General features: G+C 41.1%; 1 protein-coding gene across 3 annotated transcripts in view; it reads right to left on the reverse strand.

The window, feature by feature from the left end:
* PIWIL1 (piwi like RNA-mediated gene silencing 1) overlaps positions 1-20,073 on the reverse strand; it is a 54,109-nt gene that overhangs the window by 15,927 nt on the left and 18,109 nt on the right. For all 3 annotated transcript variants that reach the window (XM_038373599.2, XM_038373601.2, XM_038373604.2), the window contains 10 exons: positions 19,501-19,698; positions 18,301-18,412; positions 12,990-13,110; positions 11,328-11,445; positions 10,918-11,032; positions 4,728-4,915; positions 3,744-3,816; positions 3,115-3,315; positions 2,435-2,538; positions 29-99 (listed from right to left, as the gene is read on the reverse strand). In XM_038373599.2, the coding sequence (XP_038229527.1) occupies positions 29-99; positions 2,435-2,538; positions 3,115-3,315; positions 3,744-3,816; positions 4,728-4,915; positions 10,918-11,032; positions 11,328-11,445; positions 12,990-13,110; positions 18,301-18,412; positions 19,501-19,698 (1,301 nt within the window). The remainder of the gene's footprint in view (positions 1-28; positions 100-2,434; positions 2,539-3,114; positions 3,316-3,743; positions 3,817-4,727; positions 4,916-10,917; positions 11,033-11,327; positions 11,446-12,989; positions 13,111-18,300; positions 18,413-19,500; positions 19,699-20,073) is intronic.

Raw genomic sequence — 20,073 nt, forward strand, 5'->3', positions numbered from 1 at the left:
CTTATCTGTTGTAGGAAGAAAACTTTACCTTGCAAGCAGACCTTGAGTCCATCCATAAGTTCTTGTCCACGCTCTTGGAAGACACAGCGAGAGAACCACCTGTTTAGAGAAAAATCAAGAAAACCTATTACAATCTATATCACTTTAGAAACTTAAACAATTAATTTTGGCAAGTATGTCCTATACAGTCAACAGGCAAAAATGTGAATAATCACACTAACTTGAATTTGAGTACCATACATGTACATTGTCTCCACAGACACCTGGAGCAGATGTGTACCTTGGGCCAAACTTACGGTTCCCTTTATAGATCCAAACTGAATGTGAGGCTACATAAAGGGACCACAGCCCAGTCTCCCTCAGTTATTTTAGATATTCAAAATAGCTAACAACTCCCTGAGAAGCAGGAAAGAGAATTTTAAATTATAGATCTGCAGAATTAAAGTAATTTGAGACTGCTAGTTACAGATAAGCCTTCCTTTCTATGTCAAGTACAGTCTCTGGAGAGCCCCACTGTTGGGAGACAGGGGGTGACCAACCTGTGGCTCCGGAGCCACATGCAGCTCCTCAGAAGTTAACATGTGGCTCCTTGTATAGGCACCAACTCCAGGGCTGAAGCTACAGGCACCATCTTTCCAATGTGCTGGGGGCTGCTCACTGCTCAACCCTTGGTTCTGCCACAGGCCCTGCCCCCACTCCACCCCTTCCTGAGCCTGCCATGCCCTCACTCCTTGCCCCCCCCGAGCCTCCTGTACACCACGAAACAGCTGATGGGGGGAGGGGGAGGTGCTGATCAGTGGGGCTGCAGGTGGGTGTGGGGGGGTGCTGGGAGCGGAGGTGGGGAGCCATATTACTGTGGCTCTTTGGCAATGTACATTGGTAAATTCTGGCTCCTTCTCAGGCTGGCCACCTCTGAACTAGAAGCTACCACCTCCTGGAGAAAAATAATAGCGTATTCTTTAATCCATCAGTCCGTTTAACTTACGCCAGAGACGTAAGTTAAAATGAATGCGCTATCTTGCTTCACCTTCCTGACTCTCAAGGAAGACCAGCAATTGATTGGATCATATAGGATCATAGATGCATCATAAAAAAAAAAAAAATGGACTTCTTTGGTTGAGCTACAGACCAGAGTATATGAATAGAATTATGTATTCCTTGTGGAATGCTGGCCTTGATGAGAGTCTAATGGATAAGAGCAAACATTAAAATAAAATTGCATTGGCAGCCAGTCCTTTTTACAGCCTTGCACTGAACATCTGGATTCATAAGAAGACATAAAAGCAGTGTATTTTGGGCTTGCATGTAAGTGCTTCTGGAGTTCACAGCACCGAAGCACAAGCTTTTAGCCTTCTGTTCCCCCACCAAAAGTGGTAAGTTGAAGAGATTCTCTAATGGTGGACTGTCTTTCCATTTCCCGTATACAAAAGGGGTCATCTTTGATCCTCATTGTGTTGGATGCAAACAGCAAAGGAAGACTTGTCAACTTATCTGTCATGCAGATATATCAGATAATAGATTCTACCACATAGAGCAGCGGTTCTCAAACTATAGGGCGGCCCTCCCAAAGGAGACATACGAATGTGTCAAGGGAGGCACGAGCTGTGTGGGGTTTTTTATTATTAATTATTCTAAGAGCTCTGGCTGTCAGCCCCAGATGGCTGGGAGCTCATGCAGAAGGGCTGTGCAAGAGCCCCACTACCCCGGCTCTCCTCCCTACCCTCCCAAACTTCACTGGGAGGCCGGTGGGACTCTGGATGTCACCCCCAAGGTGCCAGCAGCAGCACAGAAGTAAGGGTGGCCATGGGACTAAGTCTGCTGTGAAAAGTGATACTGGAAAATATCACTTTTCACATTTACCTCCCTTACTTCTGTGCTGCTGATGGCCCAGTGATGCCTTCAGAGCTGGTCGCCCAGGCAGCAACCGCTATACTTCACTCTGCATTCAGAGCTGGGCAGTAGTATATTTAACTTGAGAGTTATGTAAACTACTACAGACACAAAGAAAGGGGACCCCATCAAGTAAGTCTGAGAATCACTGACAGAGTTATTTACACTTGCAATAAAATGTGGTAGGCAGCGAACAGGTGAGGCAAACAGCATACATGTCTCTGAACTCAAGGCAGTGTTGCATGCTTTTTTTGAAGTAATATTTACACAGCAGTGCACCTGAGAGTGAGAGAACTCTCTCTACTGGTCAGTCAGTTTATCCTCTTATTCTTGAAAAGTCTGGAAAATAATGTACAGCTACTTAGTAGTAAGCTAATCAGGAGCTTTTGCCTACTCAGTGTTCGTAAAAATGTATAATATTAAGTTAAACCAACATAGACAAGGTTACTTTTTAAATGGCTGCTCATCACATTAGGCTTTTTCTTTAAGATTACAGATCCATCAAGTTCTTTCGGTTTATACTAAATGCCAAAAAGTATCTTACCGTGTCATTCCCTGATTCAGGCTAGCAACAAATCCTGCAATTGATCGCCGCCCAGCTGTAGTGTCATGATAACAGTCAATTCCCACAATCATAACTTGTTTCAACTTTAAGAAAATAGTTCACAGTATATTACAAAAAGTGCAAAAAGCAAACATTTATGCACTGAAGTATTACACACAAAGCACCAACTTCAAAAATAATCACAGCTTTTTCACTATTCAGGATACTGTTTACTTCCAAAATGTTTATTTTAAAATAATGACTCTGTTTTTATGGAGTGCCTACTGAAAGTATCTGTGCTGACAGCCAGAAGCCTACGTTTTACAACTGAACTGTCTAATGCCTCCAATTGCATCCTCAATTAAAAGTTCTATCAGCTGCTTATTTCCTCATGTATCCTATGCGTTAAGTTTATCCATGTTGGCATTTTCTTTTTGGAAGCAAGTTATTTTGGGTAGGATACACTACAAGTAACCAACTGAAATTTAGAAGTAGTAAATCAATCATCTTGTGCCTTTCTGAATACTCATTTAAATGTTTAAAAGTTGTACCAAACAAGTTAAGAAAGTCTTCTAGTATTTTCTTTAAATGTGATCAGAGTTCAGAGGGGAAAAAAAAATAAAAAAAAATAGAAGGACTTAACTGTCTCAAGGTTAATGAAGACAAAGCCAGCTACTTACTGGGATTTCAACACTCCAGAGCTCTCCACCCATCTTGCAGTTCATTTGTAAAGCAATTTTCGTTGCTATAGCCATTACAGTTTGTGGCTTGCTTAGAGTGCGAGCTATCACACACTGACTTGGAGTTGGGCAATCAGTACATAAGTATTTCTTGATAGCATCATACTTATCTTTACGATTACTGGATAGAAGGCAAACTACCTTAAAAATTAAAATGAAGAGTTTAAAAAACAAAAACTACAGCAGAATCAAATTTATTATTTGTTTGAAAGATCTGCATACAGTACACTGCTATAGCTCCCTTTCCAGCACAACAGAAAAATCCCAAGTGTTTTCTGTGACATATATAGACAGTTTGGGTGCTTAAGTTCCAGTGCCTAAAACTAATGGTCTGATTTCCAGCGGTGGTGGGTGCTCAACAATTCTATATTTAAGCACTGACACTACCTAAATACATAATTTTCTACACATGCCTTGCCTCATAAGTATCATCTGACACTTGGGAGGTTAGTCACATAACTCCGTAAGTGTAAATCCACAGAGTTAATTTCATTATTAGGATATTACTGCAATACATAGCCAAAAGTAGAGATTAACATGCTTTGAAATTATGGAATTAGCATACATACTATCTGTGTGTCAGAGGTAACCTTTTGTTGCAAGACCCTCAAATAAGCTTCTGTTCTATCATCTACTTCAATCCTAAAAAGGGGAACAGCAAGAAAATAAAAAGTGATATGGCTGTAGCTAAAGTTAGAGTAGCTCGTGAAGCAGCAACAAGAACATAAGCTACCCATGCAACAATAGAAATTAAGTACAAGGTAGCTTAAATTTACAGCTTTTAGCAAAGTTACTGTATTCACACTGTACTAAGGTGTTCACTCTACCACTTAAGAATTAAAAGGAAACATTCCTGAACCAGAGTTTCTCGTAAGAATAAAGGAAAATCAAGTGCTCAAACCAGCCCATCCCCACTCCACCCCCCTAACCCTAACCTCCCAGCCTCCTGAACACTGCGAAACAGCCGATTGCTACAAGCGAGAGATGCGGGGGGGGGAGGGGGGGAGGAGTTGCTGATCCGCGGGCAGGCGGCACTAGGGGAGGCAGAGTGGAGTTGATGGGGGGCTGCCGGCCCACCCTGGTTCCAAGCCCCCACTCACTAGCAGGCAGCAGCCAAACAACATTATAAAGCAAACATTGTGCAACTTTAAATGAGTATGTTCTCTAATAGATCAGCGACATAACATTAACCGAAGAGTTACTGTACACTTGAATTTGTGCCGCTGCTACTCCTGTTTATATTAACAGCAGCTCCACCAATTAGAATAGTTAAACTTTCAACATCCAGCAGAATCCTTCCTCTGAGCAGCACCCTCTCTAATCGTCAGTTAAAGCTTCCATGGACTGAAACACTAGCTCCAAAACCTAATCTTTTTGCTAAGTAATTAACCATCTCTGGAGCACTTCAGATAAATAGATTTATTCAATTAAAAAAAGAGTTTTACAGAAATAGATAATATGAGAACTCCTTCCTCATTTAACACGATTACTGAAAAATTTAAAGAGCTATCAGTTTCTGAGCAAGTTATTTATCACATTTCTACAGTACTTACATGATTGCCTTGTTCATTTGGATGCCCATGGCTGGTGTGACTTTAAATAGATTTTGAACTAGTGCATTGGCAGCACCATAATTGCGCCGTGTGTATATTAGCAGCCAGTTATCCAGTGGCTTTACACTAATTAAGGGAGCTCCCCTAGTTTCTTTTGACCAGTCTGCAAATTGCGGATTGTAGTCAAACTGGAAATGAGAAAAGATTAAATTAAGTTCTGCTGGAGCATAACTAACTTTCACAAAATCTATGTCTTAATACACTCCAGAATATAGCAACATCTACCTTTGCAGTTCCAGCTGATCAAAACTGAGAATTTACAAAAGAGTTTCCTATGGAACAAGTTTTTTTAAAAAATTCAGTTTCAGAAATTTCTTATTTTGGAATTCTGAAATTTTGTTTTGAATTTTTACATTTTAATATTTATATTATTTAATGACATCAGTAAGTAGTAGGGCATAATATGACAAAAATATCCTGTTTTATTTTTAAAATCATTAGAGACAGCTGCCACTTAGCATTGATTGAAACATCTTTTCTTTTCTATTTCAAAGTCTCCTGTTTGTGCAATAATGAAAATGTAGAAAATTTGATCTAGAAAAAGATAAGATGTTTCAGTGATAAGCAGCAGCTGAAATAAAATTTAATTACTATGTCATTATAACATGTCAGCAGAAGTGTATAACATGCACTATGGTTCTGTTCATTCCCTTTGCAGCATCTGGAACTGGCCACTGATCAAAGACTGGGTCCATCTAGCCCAGTATCCTGTCTGTCTCACCCAGTATGGCCATTCTTATGGCTTGAATAGGGACTAGAAGTGGCTGGCTCACTACAAAAGCAAATTTTCCCTCTCTTGATGTTGTCACCACATCATCAATTATTGGGAGTGGACAACATCCACCCTGATTGAATTGGCCCTGTCAACACTGGCTCTCCACGTGTAAGGTAACTCTCCTCTCTTCATGTGTCGGTATAGTTCTGCCTGCATCTGTAGAAGTGGGTTTTTACACCCACAAAAGCTTATGCCCAAAGAAATCTGTCAGTCTTTCAGGTGTCACCAGACTCCTCGTTGTTTTTGTGGATACAGACTAATACGGCTACCCCTCCGATACATAAATAGGTAGCAAGTTTGGTTTACAATAAATCTGATAAACCTCCTGTGGCCTTGGAAAATCAAGACGTGAAAATAAGTAAGTGTGTCTCAAGGCAAGGGCAGCATACCAGTCCCCATATCCAGGGAGGGGATGATCAAGGTCAGGGAGACCATGTGGAACTTCAGCTTTTTGAGGTAGTTGTTGAGACGACGCAGGTCTAAAATAGGTTGGAGACCGCCGTTGGCCTTTGGAAATAGCACGAGTAAAACCCTTTCCCTCTTAAGTCCTGCGGATCCTCCTTCACAGCTCCCATTCGGAGAAGGGCTTGCACCTCCTGGGCCAGAAGTTGTTTGTGAGAAGGGTTCTTGAAGTGGGATGGGGAGGGAGGGCATGTGGAAATAAACTGAAGCGTATAACCCTTTTCCACGGTATTCATCATCCAGCGGTCCGTGGTGATATGAGACCATGCCACGCTGAGTGGGACAGGCTGTCGAAAACAAAAAGGGAGACACGATCTGGTGGCATGGGAACTAGAAGAATACCCTCGGGCGTCCCATCAGAAGTTCTGTTTGGCGGCTCCCGCACTTATCTCTCTTCTCTCCCCCCACTCAAAGTATCTGGGAGGGCCAGGCAGGGATGCTCAGGTGGATGAGGGCAGCTGCCTGCAACTAAAACCTCTGCTTCATTTCTTTTGCAGGTCCTGATGGGGCAATGGAACTGAGAAATGGCTGGAGTGCTGGGGACTGAAGTGCTTCCTAAAAAGCGCCTGGGCATACAGACGTAGGGACTTGAGGGAGTCTTTCAGGCCAGGGAGCTCTGCTTTCGTTTGCTCTGAGAAGAACGAAGCACCTTCAAAACAGAAGGCCCTGAATGGACCGCTGGACCTCCGTTACCAGTCCCGAGGACTGGAGCCAAGAGCATCTGCGCATGATCACCACAGAAGCCATGGACCCTAACCACTGGAGTCCACGGTGGCCTGCAGGGAAGCCCTGGCTACAGACTTCCTCTCCTCTACCAGAGGAGAGAACTCCTGCCTGGACTCCTGGTAAAGCGAGTCCTTAATTTCAACATTAAGTTAAGTCGTACCTCCTCAGCAATGCCTGCTGGCTGGAGATGTGGAGCTGCAGACCCCCAGTAGAATCAGACCTTTCTACTGAAAAGTCTGAGTCTTTTCTCTTGGGGGGGGGGGAGGGGGCACTGCTTGTTGCCCTTGTCCGTCTCTCTCACTAGTTGCCAAGATTACTAGGAACCCAGGAGGGGGGTGGGAGTACAAGTACTCGTGCCCTTGAGCCAGAACAAAATACTTCTTTTCAGCACTCCTTGAGGTGGGAGGGTGGGGTTTGCCACGGTGCTTTAACTGGTCCCATGATGGCCACATTGAGCAGGAGAGCCACCTTCAATGTGGCCACGGAGTCAAAATATCGACCAGGCTGTGTGAGGACTAACTACCTCCACTTCCAGTTCAAGATTAAAGGCCACCAGGAGTTGTCGAAAAGAGTAAGCTTTTAAGTCATCATGTGGAGGCAATGCACCAACCCTGACACTGCCTTGGGGGAAGAAGGAGACCTGCACTGGCAGAGGGTCCTTTTCTTCTGCACCACTCCAGTCCCAAGGTTCTAGGTCCTGATAATTGGTACCGGGCTTGGTATTGGAATCTTGGTCGGGTGCTGCTCAATGGGATAGAGGTGCTCTCCTCTGAGACCACAGAGTACGAGTGCCTGGATGGGGGCCCCTGCAGTGAGGGAAAACCCCACAGGTTCCAAAAAGGCCACTGCATCTATATAGGCCAGCACCCACTGTGCTAAGCACTCAGGGGTACCCCTGCACCCAGACCCACAACAAGATAAGACTGAGCAGCGGGGTACTGGGATCTGGGGATATGAGTGCACTTCCAAGTCAGATGACAAGCCTTCCTCTGGGGACACCATGGTGAGGCGTGCTGGGGAATGGTGCCAAGACATGGAGACCTGCATCAAGGCCAGCAGGGATGGTTTCCCTCTAGGTGATACTGAGAGGCCTTGTACCCAGGGAGCTCAGGGCAACATGGTCGCTTCTGCTCGACATTGCCATTGATGGAAGTGCAAGAGTTGGCAGTACCAAAAGTCCAGCAAGTCCCTGGCTGCAACGAACTCCTATGGGGTAGACAGTACTACAGTCTTGCTGGTGTCGCATTGTCCCTCTGGCGCCAAAAGTTGATATGGGACCAGACTCAATGGACCTGCATATATGAAGGAGTCAATGGTGCCTCTCTCAGAGTGGGCGCAGAGGAATAGCCAGACTCAAGTCGCACTCTGCTGTGCTCCCCATGCTTGGCTTTCTTCAGAGTCAGTTAGTACTCCCCTCTCAGCCAGCTGCTTCTTTTGGGGTTTTGGTTTTTTGTTTTTTGTTTTTTTTTTTTGGCACCAGCGATGGAGAACCGTGCCAAGAGATTCTCACAGTGGGAGGAGCACTCCACACAAATGCCCAGGTACCAGGTGCAGAGTCTGACCGGCTCAGTTCTGAGGAGGGTCGGAGAGTAAACAAATTGGAGAGAGTCCAGAGGAAAGCAACATAAAGGAAAATAAATTTAAAAAACCAGACCTATGAGGACAGGTTAAAAAAAACTGTGCTTGTTTAGTCTTGAGAAAAGACAACTGAGGGGAGAACTCAATAATAGTCTTTGTAACAGCCCTTAGCATATATAAACAGGACTGTGATCAATTGTTCTCCATATCCACTGAATGCAAGACAAGTAGTAATGGACTTAATCTTCAGCAAAAAAGATTTAGGTTAGATATCAGGAAAACTATCCTTATAACTAGAAAATGTAAGCACTGGAATAGCATTGCTCATTGGGTTTTTGTCGGCAGGAGAGCCAACAAACAGCAGCTACACTGCCCGACTTTTAGCTGTGTAGTGTATACAAGCCCATCAGCTAGGAAGATTTATGTGCTTTTTCACTTTTTTCCTGAGCCAAATGGCACAATGGGGCTAGATTACAGCTCAGGATTTATTTTACTTACCCATTTAAACAAAAAACAAAAAACAAAAAACAAAAAACAAAAAACAAAAAACAAAAAACAAAAAACAAAAAACAAAAAACAAAAAACAAAAAACAAAAAACAAAAAACAAAAAACAAAAAACAAAAAACAAAAAAAACAGACTGAGGGCAAATAAAACGTTTACCAAGCAGTCAATAAAACGTTCGGGAAGTGCTTGCTTCTGATTGTCCTAAGTACCCACCCAGGTCCAGGACAATGATTAGCAAAACGGTACGACTTTCATGTGTGAAAGTCTGAGCAATTTAAAATGACATTCTACTTTTTTTTGTTTGTTCTGTAACGTAATTTAAAAAAGAAAATCCAGGATTGTAATTGGTAACTAATACGCTGCATTCCAAGTGTTCATAACTTAACTTTCATATGTTCAGGAAATGCTGAATAGTTAGTGAATTTTTTCTGTACTGTAATTTAAATAAAATTACCAAAACCATTGAAACTGGTGTGATTATATTGCATTACTTTGACAAAAAAATATGCAGAATTTTGCATTAATTTTTTTGGCACAGAATCCCCCCAGGAGTATTGTATGTGCATAACAACCATGATTCCAAAAAAAGTTAATATATTAAATTTGATGGATACAGTTGTATTTGTCTAAATGTTTGACCCAAATATGGGCAAGAATGTTCAAATAAAAAATAGTATGCAGACAAGTCAAACAGCTATACAAAGTGTAACACACTGGTTTTGAACATATACTCAATTCTCTGAGGTTCTGATTCAATGTACGTAAGCACACTGACTCCACTGGGACTATCAACATGCTTAAAGATAAGCATGTGTGAAAGCGCTTTGCTCAATCAAGCCTTAAGGTATTGCAAGAACAATTCAACTTTATAGTTGTCTCAAGTTTTATTAAACTAAAAATTAGTCCCCAGTAAACTAGTGCTGTATTTACTTATTAAAGAATAAAATAGAGCAAGACAAGCGATAATAAAAATGCTGATTTACACTTGCTGTGGGAACCATAATCCAAGTTACCCATCTTGCAAATTCAACGTAGCTTGATGTAATTAAAGTCCTGTGCCAGTTCCAGTCCCCTAAGTTGAAAGGGACAGAACTTAAAAATGTTTAAGTGAAAAGAGTTTTCCTATTGGTTATAACATCTGAGATGACTAATAAAGAATTTATTTTTCCCAGTTTACTCTGTGCATTTGAAAATACTTTGGTCAACTTCTCCCTTGCTCAAGAGGCTTTTATATAAGTTAACAGAAAAACCCTCAAGAGGCTTTTAGTGGAACTTTTAGAAAGTTCTGGGACTACTATTTAGAGAGTGCTCGGTAAAAAACTGAATTTCTTGATGTTTCTTTAAAAAATTTTGAACTGCCATTAAGTGCCTGTAGTGGAGTGGCTGCCTCACTCCAGTAAGCAGGGGTTAAAAGCAGCCCTGGAGAGGGCTCTGGCTGGGAAAAGCTAGGCTGATTGGGAAAACAGCCTCAGTTAGGGCCCAGCTGGCCCTGGTAAGAGGGCTGTGGGCCAGAAGTTGGAGAAGGCTCACTCTAGCTGCCTGGGAGCAAGGTACCTGATGTGGAGCCGTGCTGGGGAAGGGCAAAAGGAGCTGGGGACTCCAGCTTGGTAAACCCCCAGGCTGCAGGCCTTGTTTAAGGCCAAAAGGTACTGGGGCTGCAGAGGGGCAGCCTGAGGATAGGCAAAGGCAGCAGGTCCTAACCCCTTGCCAATGATGAGTGGCCATTATACTGCAGTCTGCCCCAGTGAGCGGGGGCTAGATGATGATTGTCAGTAGCCACTGAGGCAAGGTGTGTTTAGAGGGATGAGGGTTCCCCTGGGAGGGGAGACCCAGAGCGTGGGGTTACTGCTGGGGCAGAACCCTGATGTAGAAAGGCACTGGGGTCTGGGAAGGACACAGGGGGCCAGCAGCAGGCGAGACACCAACCTGCAGAGGGCGCTAAGGGCTGGAAGAGCAAATTCCCAGGACGACCAGCAGGAGGCGCCATGCTGGTGAATCATCATGTCCCTACAGTGCTCCTTTAAAAAAAAAAAAATCTGTTTTGTTCAAAGATGTTTAATTTATTAAAATATTACTTATTTACCACTTTTCCTGCTTGATGAATTTTTTCTGCTTGAACAACTCTTCCCGTAAAGGATAGTAAATTGGAATCAAAACTCAAACCCCAGTCATGAAGTTCCTTCTGAACATTATCATCCCTGTTAAAATTTAAGAACAAATTATAAAACCATTAATCACTTAATCACCTAGTGAGAGTCAGGATTTCTGGCTAAATTGTAATATATTTTGTACATGAAGGGAAAGACTTTTCCAGGATCAAAGAGTTAAAGTGACATTCTCCAGTAAACGTTGACAGGAGCTTTAAAAAAAAAAAAAAAAAGAAAGAAAAGAAAAGAAAAAAAAGGAGTCAACTGAGTCATTACCAAAAAGAAAATAACTAATCAAAACAAAACCCTTCATTCCTAAAGAACCGGAAGTTCTGAAGTAACTTACTTGTGAATGTAGTCAATGAGTCTTCCAACTTCACGCTGTCTTTGCTCAGGTGTCAGTCTTGTATGAACAGCCAAGTCTTTCATTACATTAAAATCGCTACGCATCTTATCAGTCAATCCTAAAAATTAGCAAAATCCTTTTTAGGAAGGTTGGTCTTCAGTTTATTTTGAACATAGAGCCACAAAATTTTAAATGAAATACTTAGCAAGGAGACAGCTATTAACTCCATCCTCTAGAAAACGAGATATGCTGTGCTCTTAGTGACACACATGAAAAAGCATGGGGGAATATATTAATTTTTTGCAGTAAGTTACCCGTCACCAAGAATCTAAAAACCATCATTTGGCTCCACACATCGGTCTCAAGCCACAGTTCGTGCCAATGCATAAAAAGACTGCACTAGGCTACCTAAACCACAAAATTTAAACTTTTTTTTTAAACAAATGAAGAAAATCTTGCATGAGCCCCCTTTGCACAGCACTAGAGAAGTCACCACCTTCATTGACTCTCATAGGAAATTAAGTTTCAAAAAAGATACATCGTTAACTGCCACTACTCAAACAGGTACCTGAAAGAAGTGGTGTTTTCTGGCATCAAAAAATCACTAATGAAGATTAAAACTGAAATTTAAATAATGTTGATGTGCGAGTAGGAACAGTATGTAGCTCACACATAATGTACTCTGCGGTGTTAACAAGAGGTAAGTAAAAACAAAGCAAAGGAGTACTTATGGCACCTTAGAGACTAACGAATTTATTAGAGCATAAGCTTTCGTGAGCTACAGCTCACTTCATCGGATGCATTTGGTGGAAAAAACAGAGGGGACTCTGCATTCCACCAAATGCATCCGATGAAGTGAGCTGTAGCTCACGAAAGCTTATGCTCTAATAAATTTGTTAGTCTCTAAAGTGCCACAAGTCCTCCTTTTCTTTTTGCAAATACAGACTAACACGGCTGCTACTCTAAAAAACAAAGCAGTAGTGAAAAGCAAACAAGATTTGAATACACAAGCTAGATTCATCAAACAAGGTGGTGTTAGCTTGCAGAGTCACTGACAATTGTGCTTAATGTATTCCTCTTCTGTCCAATCATCATTTGGAAAGGCTAGAGTTACTGAAAGAAGGGGAAAATGTTTTTAAAAGGAGGAAGTCTTAATTACAGAGGGGCACAAATGTTTTAATTTTGTGGAGTTAAGGAATTACACACTATTGTAAATGTTTAGCTAAATTTTACAGATGCAAAGTGGATGAGGCAATATCTTTTCTTGGACCTACTTATATTGGCGAGATTAGACAAGCTTCTGAGCTTACACAGACCTGCAGAAGAGATCTGTGTAAGCTCAAAAGCTTGTCTAATCTCCCCAACATAAGTTGATCCAATAAAAAAAAAATTTACCACCTCACACACCTGGTCTGTGACATCCTAGGACTGACAGCAACAATGCATACAACAATAGTGTGTAATTCCTTAAATTTTAACACACAAATCTCTAATTAGTACATTTACAGGTTTCATCACCAAATCTATGTTTATATCAAGGAATATTCCTGGCTAATTCATCAAAAAAGTTATCAATCCATCACAGTGTCACAGGAGAAAGGTATATTTTAATACAATTTGCATGGCGGGTACTTCTATATAGAGAAACTATTAATAGAATACCTGTGAGGTAGCACAGCTCAGGAATGAGTACTGCAGGTCCTGGCATTCCAGGTCCTCTCCTCCTCTTCAGCTGACTGACCAAAACTGGTTGATTCAAGTCAGTGATTTCTTGGTTATATTGCTGTATAGAAATTACATAGTACACTTTAGTCAGACATCAAGTGCTTCTAGGAGACTAAATGAACATCACACTTTTTTCAAACATTCAGCTGTTAACAAGTAGAGATACCAGTACTGTATCTTTAATTTCAAAACAAGCCAGACACTCAGGTCTATCTAAGGTTTTTTCCATAAAGTTACTGACAGGATGAACGGTAGAATCCACATATTAAGGAGCAAGCCACATTTGGAAACACATTACCTTGTGTACTGACTGTGTATCAAATGCATAGACTGAGCACTTTTCCCAGACCTGCGCCTATTCAAGCAGACAGCAGAAGCTGTCTGTGCTTAAGATGGGTAGCCAATAAAATAAAATTTAAAGTCACCAATAGCCAAGAACATACTAAGGTTCATGCTGACATATTAATGTATAAGCCCAAGTACACCAATATTCTTCCCTTCTCCAGCTTGTACATATGAGAGCAGTACTGCCTTACTGGTGAGACAGCAATAAAAATCAAGGTGACCTGTGGCCTCTCTTTGCATTCTACAGGTGCTGTTCAATCTCTCAACCAACCATAGAACCCAAATCTAGAAAGGGAATGTCTGTGTTGTGCATGCTGACAGTAAGCAAGCATCCTTTCTAGCCACTAAACCCTCTTGCACTCCTGGAAAACCTCAATATCAAAACATTTCAGCCAGTCAGAAAGCATTATAAAAGGAAAAATTGCAGATTGTCCAGAGAAACAGACAAGCCAACAAAATGGCATCATGAATTCTTGAACCCTAAAAACAGTCATCCTGCACTAGAATAGGTAAAAGTGTCATTCTACTCAAAAGTCAATACTACTGGTAAAAGATAGATGGGAAATGTCTTTTGGAAGGGTGAAAAGCACATTTTGCCCTTCCTGCCATTAAGAAAGAAGGGTTACTTATTCTGCATTAATTCCACTTGTGGTGTGCACGTAGCCTTGTACCCACTACACATAATTAGATTCTTTTGAATAGCAGTGACTATTGGAGCTGTGCCTGCACCCAGATCCCCCTGTGCCCTGCACCCAACAGCGCAGAGGGAGTAGTAGGCCCAACAGATGCTGAGATGCTTCACTAAAACAGAATCCAGCTATTAAAAGAATGTACATAGGAAAATGAGGGTCGCTCATGGACTATGAGAGGCCAACCCAACCCAAAGAACCACCAGTTACTGTTCCTTTGAGTGACTATCCATTTGTATTCTTCCACTTCTGATAGCTCACAAGCAGCGACTTCATAGCCAAGTTCTCGGTAGTCAGTCTGTTTTAACAATTGCAGGACAGCTTTGTCAATGCGAGATTCAAATCTGGAACCCTCTACTAAGAAGTAGTGCTGAACTCCAGGTAGCTGCATTACATCTCAAGATCAGAATGTCTCCTTGAGAAGCTAGAGGCTCCCCTGGCCTCTGATAGAATGGGCTGTAATCTGCAGACTGGAATCTAAGTAAATTAGTTCTAATAGTCAGACACCTATTTAGATAGCCTTTGGATGGATGTAAATTGATCCTTCACCTGTCAGCAAAGGCCAGAAATAGTCTGGGAGAGTTTAAGCCCTGGTCTACACTACACAAATAGTCAGTGTACACACTAATCTGGTCTACGCTACACTGATTATGTCAGTGTACACACTACAGCCTTGTCCTGCCCGACGTAAGCACCCTACTACACCGACATAACTCCACCTCCATGAGAGGCATAGGGCTTTTGTCACTGTAGTTAGGGCAACACAGTCTATCTAAACAGCAGGTTACTTACATGAGTTGTGTGGAGCCATGATATTGACAAAAAGGCTGAGCAGCTAGAGGTTCCCCTCTCTCAGCTGGTCAATTGTCCCCCCCCCCCACCTCCAGCTGGGAGGCGAGAAGCCCAGAGGGGCAGAGCTGTGTACTTAGCGCCCTGGCTCTCAGCCCCCAACAGTGCCACTTTTCAGTGGGTAGAAGCGCTTATGGTGAGGATGTGCACCACTAACATAAGGAGGGTAGTGTGGATACCAGCCACCACAGTAATCACTGTGGTGGCAGTAAGTCAGCCTAACTTAGGGCATGTCTACATATAGCCCTAAGGGTTTTGTCCTGTCCTGACAGAAGTGTGTGACGGTTAGCCTTGATTAGAGCAAGGTTTAGGAAAGAAAACTGGAAGACGGATCACTTAATTCAGGGGAAAGTCCAACAACTTTTGGCAAAAATAGTGGGTGTGGTCTTGTCATTGTGAAATACCAAATACAGCAGAACCTCAAAGTTACAAACACTAGAGTTACAAACTGACCAGTCAACCACACACTTCATTTGGAACTGGAAGTATGCAAATCAGGCAGCAGCAAAGAGACACACAACACACACACAGCACTGTGTTAAATGTAAACTATTAAAAAAGGAAAGCATTTTTCTTCTGCATAGTAAAGTTTCAACGGTGTGTTATATCAGTGTTCAGTTGTAAACTTTTGAAAGAACCATGTTTTGTTCAATTACGAAAGTTTCAAAGTTACAAACAACCTTCATTCCCGAGGTGTTTATAACTCTGAGGTTCTACTGTATGGTGGAAACACCCTGAGAGCCTGACTCTTTCCTACTAGTTGAGATGAAGTTACAGCGACTAGACAATCTTCATAGGCAGAGAGAGGTTCAAACCCTATCAAGCTTCTTAAAAATCACACTAAGATCCCAGGAGGGTAAGGTCTCTGCTTGGAGGAAAGATATGCAGGAGGCCCTTGAGGAACCTAGCAACTGTCAAGTGTGAGAAACCGACGTGGCCTTTAATAGAAAGGTGATGATCTGAGAGTGCTGTTAAATGGGTTATTATGACGTTGATGCAGATTCTGAAGTGTTTTAGAGCTAACAAGCAATCAATAAATAGTCACTCTAGAGAGTTTTCAAAGGGAAGTAAATATTTTTGTAGTATTTTTGCCCAGAGAACCTCTTCCATTTTGGTGCAAAAGTAACTCTAGAGAAGTCCTTTCTGCTAAAAAGCTGAAGTGTTCTGGACTTCAGTGGAGGATGTTCTGTCTGTGATCATTAGCTAGGTCTGGATGTAAGATCTGGCCCCATTCTGAATAATTACACTGGGCTGAACTGGTAGTGTGAGATCAGACACTGTTGACAGATTCATCAAAACCAAATACCAGAAAAGCTTTGATCACTCTGTCCTCCACTAGTAAAAGAGGACTCAGCTGCAGGGAATAATGAGGCCAAGAGCTTAAGAGGGAGAGATGTCTCTTGGGATCGTACATCTCAGATACCTAGAAGTTTAGTGGCAGAAGAATCTCCACATCATCAGATACTACACTGCTGCAGTGCCACATGCCCATACATTAGTATTGAAAGAGGAAAAGGTGCTCCTCAGACAGCACCATTCTTGTTCAGTGACCAGCTAGTGCAGAAGCATCAGCTGGATTCAATCTGGGACTTGAGTTGTCAGTTAGCTAAGGAGCATGAGGTGGAGCTGATACATTGCAAGATTTCTGCTTTGATTTACCCAGTTCTGGAGAAGGAAATCTGTGTCTGCTGTAATCTTGAGAGTAGTGCTCTTTCCTACCATAGATACTTTTCCTAAGTCCTCTTCTGCCCAGACTCAGTAGTCAAAGTGTGCAGCTTAGTTCAGGAAGAAAAAGCACCCTGGTACACAGGGTAAACCCAGAGCTTATCTGAGCACTCACTGAAATAGTATGATCCAGTCTGGCAGTCGTCTTTTGCTCAGGTTCAGAGGCGGCCCTCATGGAGCATGCTAAGAGAAGTTTAAGGGCTTGTCTACTCTTACCAGGGGATCAACGCATCAGCAGTCAATTTAGCAGGTTGAGTTAAAACCCACTAAATCAAACGCAGATCACTCTCCCGTTGACTCCTGTACTTCACCTGAATAAAAAGCGCAAGGGGAGTTGACAGAAGAGCATCTCGTCGACATAGTGTAGCATGGATCCCGCAGTAAGTAGATCTAAGTATGTGTTTTCAGCTGTTATTCGTGTAGCTGAAGTTGCTTAACTTAGATCCATCTCCCCCCGTAGTGTAGACAAAGACTAAGACTAAGACAGAAGTCCTCTGCTTTATGTTGTTCTTTGTATAAAAGGACACTTATCTGCAATACGTGTTTCACTAAATACGAGGCATTTAAAAAAAAAAAAAAGTGTCCATCACTGACAGAAAGTCGCCGCCTTAAAGGAGAAACAATATAAATCCTGGAGACACATTCTGCCATCCCAGAGCAGCTATGGTATGGGAAAAACGTTGAATAAATTACAGAGCATGGGTATTTATTTTTTACGTAATGGACATAAAAACTACCCTATCATAAACAATACTAATGACTACACTAACTTCTATAACTAGATAGAATTAGAACTTGCAGTGTGCAGAGAAGTGGACATTGCCGATGTTTGGTCTTGTTGCCACAGGTATTAAGAAGGAGCTAAGATATAGCTGGGCCTGCTCCGCCCTTGGGTGGAAAGGGACACATGGATGTCTACAGCACAGGGCGGAGACCCAATGGATACTGCTATTAAAACAAAATTCACACTCACACATACTGGCATCAGGAGTGGAAGGGGACAGAATTAACTTGAAAACCCCAAACCTTGTTTGAAAATTTTGTACCTACTAGTTAAAAGTATTACCTTTGATTACTATAGCAAAGAATTTACCAAAAAACACTTAAGTTGGTTTACTTTGTGCATTTGACAGTACTTTCTGTCTGATCAGTTTCAATATATTCCTATGTAGTCAAGTTAGACTTGCTGAAAAAAAGATGTTAAGCTGTGGAGCAGAAGAAAAAAAAAAAACCCTTAAAAAAGTTTAACAGGGTTTTTAAAACACTTCATGACATGCTATTTAAAATGTAGGTGAGCCAGAATTTTTTGGATTTTTAAAAACAGATATATAGTTGATAATGTCCCTTTAGTAATCCTAGAAAAAGGAACATATTTAGTAGATTTTTACAATAGTTGACATCGATAACAATGACCATTGGTGTACGACTCAAGATACTTCTAAAAATTTGGACAACTAGAAATCACTTTGAAGCATGGTTATGTAAACAACTAACATCTGAAAGTAAAAAAAAAAGTACCAAGCATAGTCTTCTGACAGAATGCTAATTAAATAGTAATAGTTATCCACAGATGATGCTCTGAAGTCCAACAAAATCTAGTAAGGAGAATGAAAATGACATTTTTAGTTATAATTTCATACCATTTTGTAGTAGTCTACAAAGCTGATTGCAGAACCGTCTGCTTTCTTAAAGGTGCATTTTGGATTGGAATCCCAGTCAATATCATCAACTCTGTATGTTTTGTTGTTATACCTGAATAAAAATTTTTAAAAATTCTTTTGATCTTGTCTTACATGTAGATAGTAAACAGTTTATTCACAGGTGCATGGAAACAGGCCAGGGAGGACTGAGAGAAATGCAGAAAGTTACAGAAAATATCAGGTAATCTAAAATTTTAATAGAAATTTTGTTACTTTATTGCTGATAATAACTTCCATGTTCAGATTACAATTGATACACTTTAGCTTCAAATGCAGTTTATGTTAGAATACACTGAATTGATTTTAAGTACGTCAGGAAGCAGACTGGTATATATACAGTTAATTTCATATACTATCAACTTGGTTTAGCCATTAACTTGAGCAGGGGACTAAGAGCTTTTTTAGCTTCATGCCTTCTGTTAGCCTCTTGTTCCCTGCAAAATATGTAACACCCCAGAAAAGTCTCAAAAAGAAGACAAGGGAAAGAGAAGTAGGCTCAACATAAGGGAGCCTGCATCTACCAAGATGATACCACGTCTCATCTTGGGTCACTAAAAGTCCTTTTTTGCCACAGTAAGGCCTAAAACTAGCTTAATTTGTAAGGCTGGGTTGAACATTTGAGGAGTGTTTATATTACATTTTACATGTCAAACATTGTTTAGCTATCAGCTAAAATACTAATGGAATTAGAACTGTTGCAGTATCAGTAAATCAGTGCCAAGAATAAGCCTAGAATTTTTTCTAAATGCTTAAAATTTATTTTATCTGCAAAGAGGAAAGAGACATTCTTAAAATATGAAGTATAAACCAGCTGTTTGAAAAATCTAGCCCTAAGAGCCAACCAAGACTTCCACTGTAAATAGATACACATTGCACCTGCTATAGTTAAGATTAGCTTGCGAAAATCCCAAAATAACTTCTAAAATATCAGATTTTCAAGGTATTTAGGCACCTAGAGATACCGATAGGTATCTAGGGGATTTTCAAAAGCACCCAAGCAAGTTAGATGCCTGAAAATCCCATTAGGCATTTATCTGCATCTCTAGGTACCTAAATATCTTTGAAATAGTTTGTGCTTCAGTTACAAAACAGCATTAATGGTCACAGTTTGTACTTTAAAAATAATCACTATCATCTTACTTTGTAAGAACAATTAGCCCTATCAGTTCCTTAGCACAAGTTTCTCTAAATCTTTGTTCTTCAACCTGCTTATACAGGTTGTACATAAAATCCCACACAGTTTCACTGCGGAGAACTTTATGGCTCACATCTGTACACAACATGATGTTTGTCTCATACTGGAGAATAGAAGTAGCGAAGCCTGGCCAAATCATCAACCTGTTGGAAAACAAACAGAATATTTTAGAACACAAATTGACTTTTCATATATCTAAAAGAACTACCAATTTGTTCTATAGATTTTAATGATGATCAAGTTTACCTTCATTAGTTTTACAGAACTACAAATTAAAGATTTTTATTAAGTTAAAAATGTCAAACAGCCATTTGTTTTCATTTAAATACTGCCTTATGGCATCTGCAACTCAAATATTGCAGGTTTCAGAGTAGCAGCCATGTTAGTCTGTATTCGCAAAAAGAAAAGGAGTACTTGTGGCACCTTAGAGACTAACAAATTTGAGCATAAGCTTTCGTGAGCTACAGCTCACCGATGAAGTGAACTGTAGCTCACGAAAGCTTATGCTCTAATAAATG

The sequence above is a fragment of the Dermochelys coriacea genome, chromosome 15 (genome assembly GCF_009764565.3).
Source record: "Dermochelys coriacea isolate rDerCor1 chromosome 15, rDerCor1.pri.v4, whole genome shotgun sequence".
Classification (NCBI taxonomy): domain Eukaryota; kingdom Metazoa; phylum Chordata; order Testudines; family Dermochelyidae; genus Dermochelys; species Dermochelys coriacea.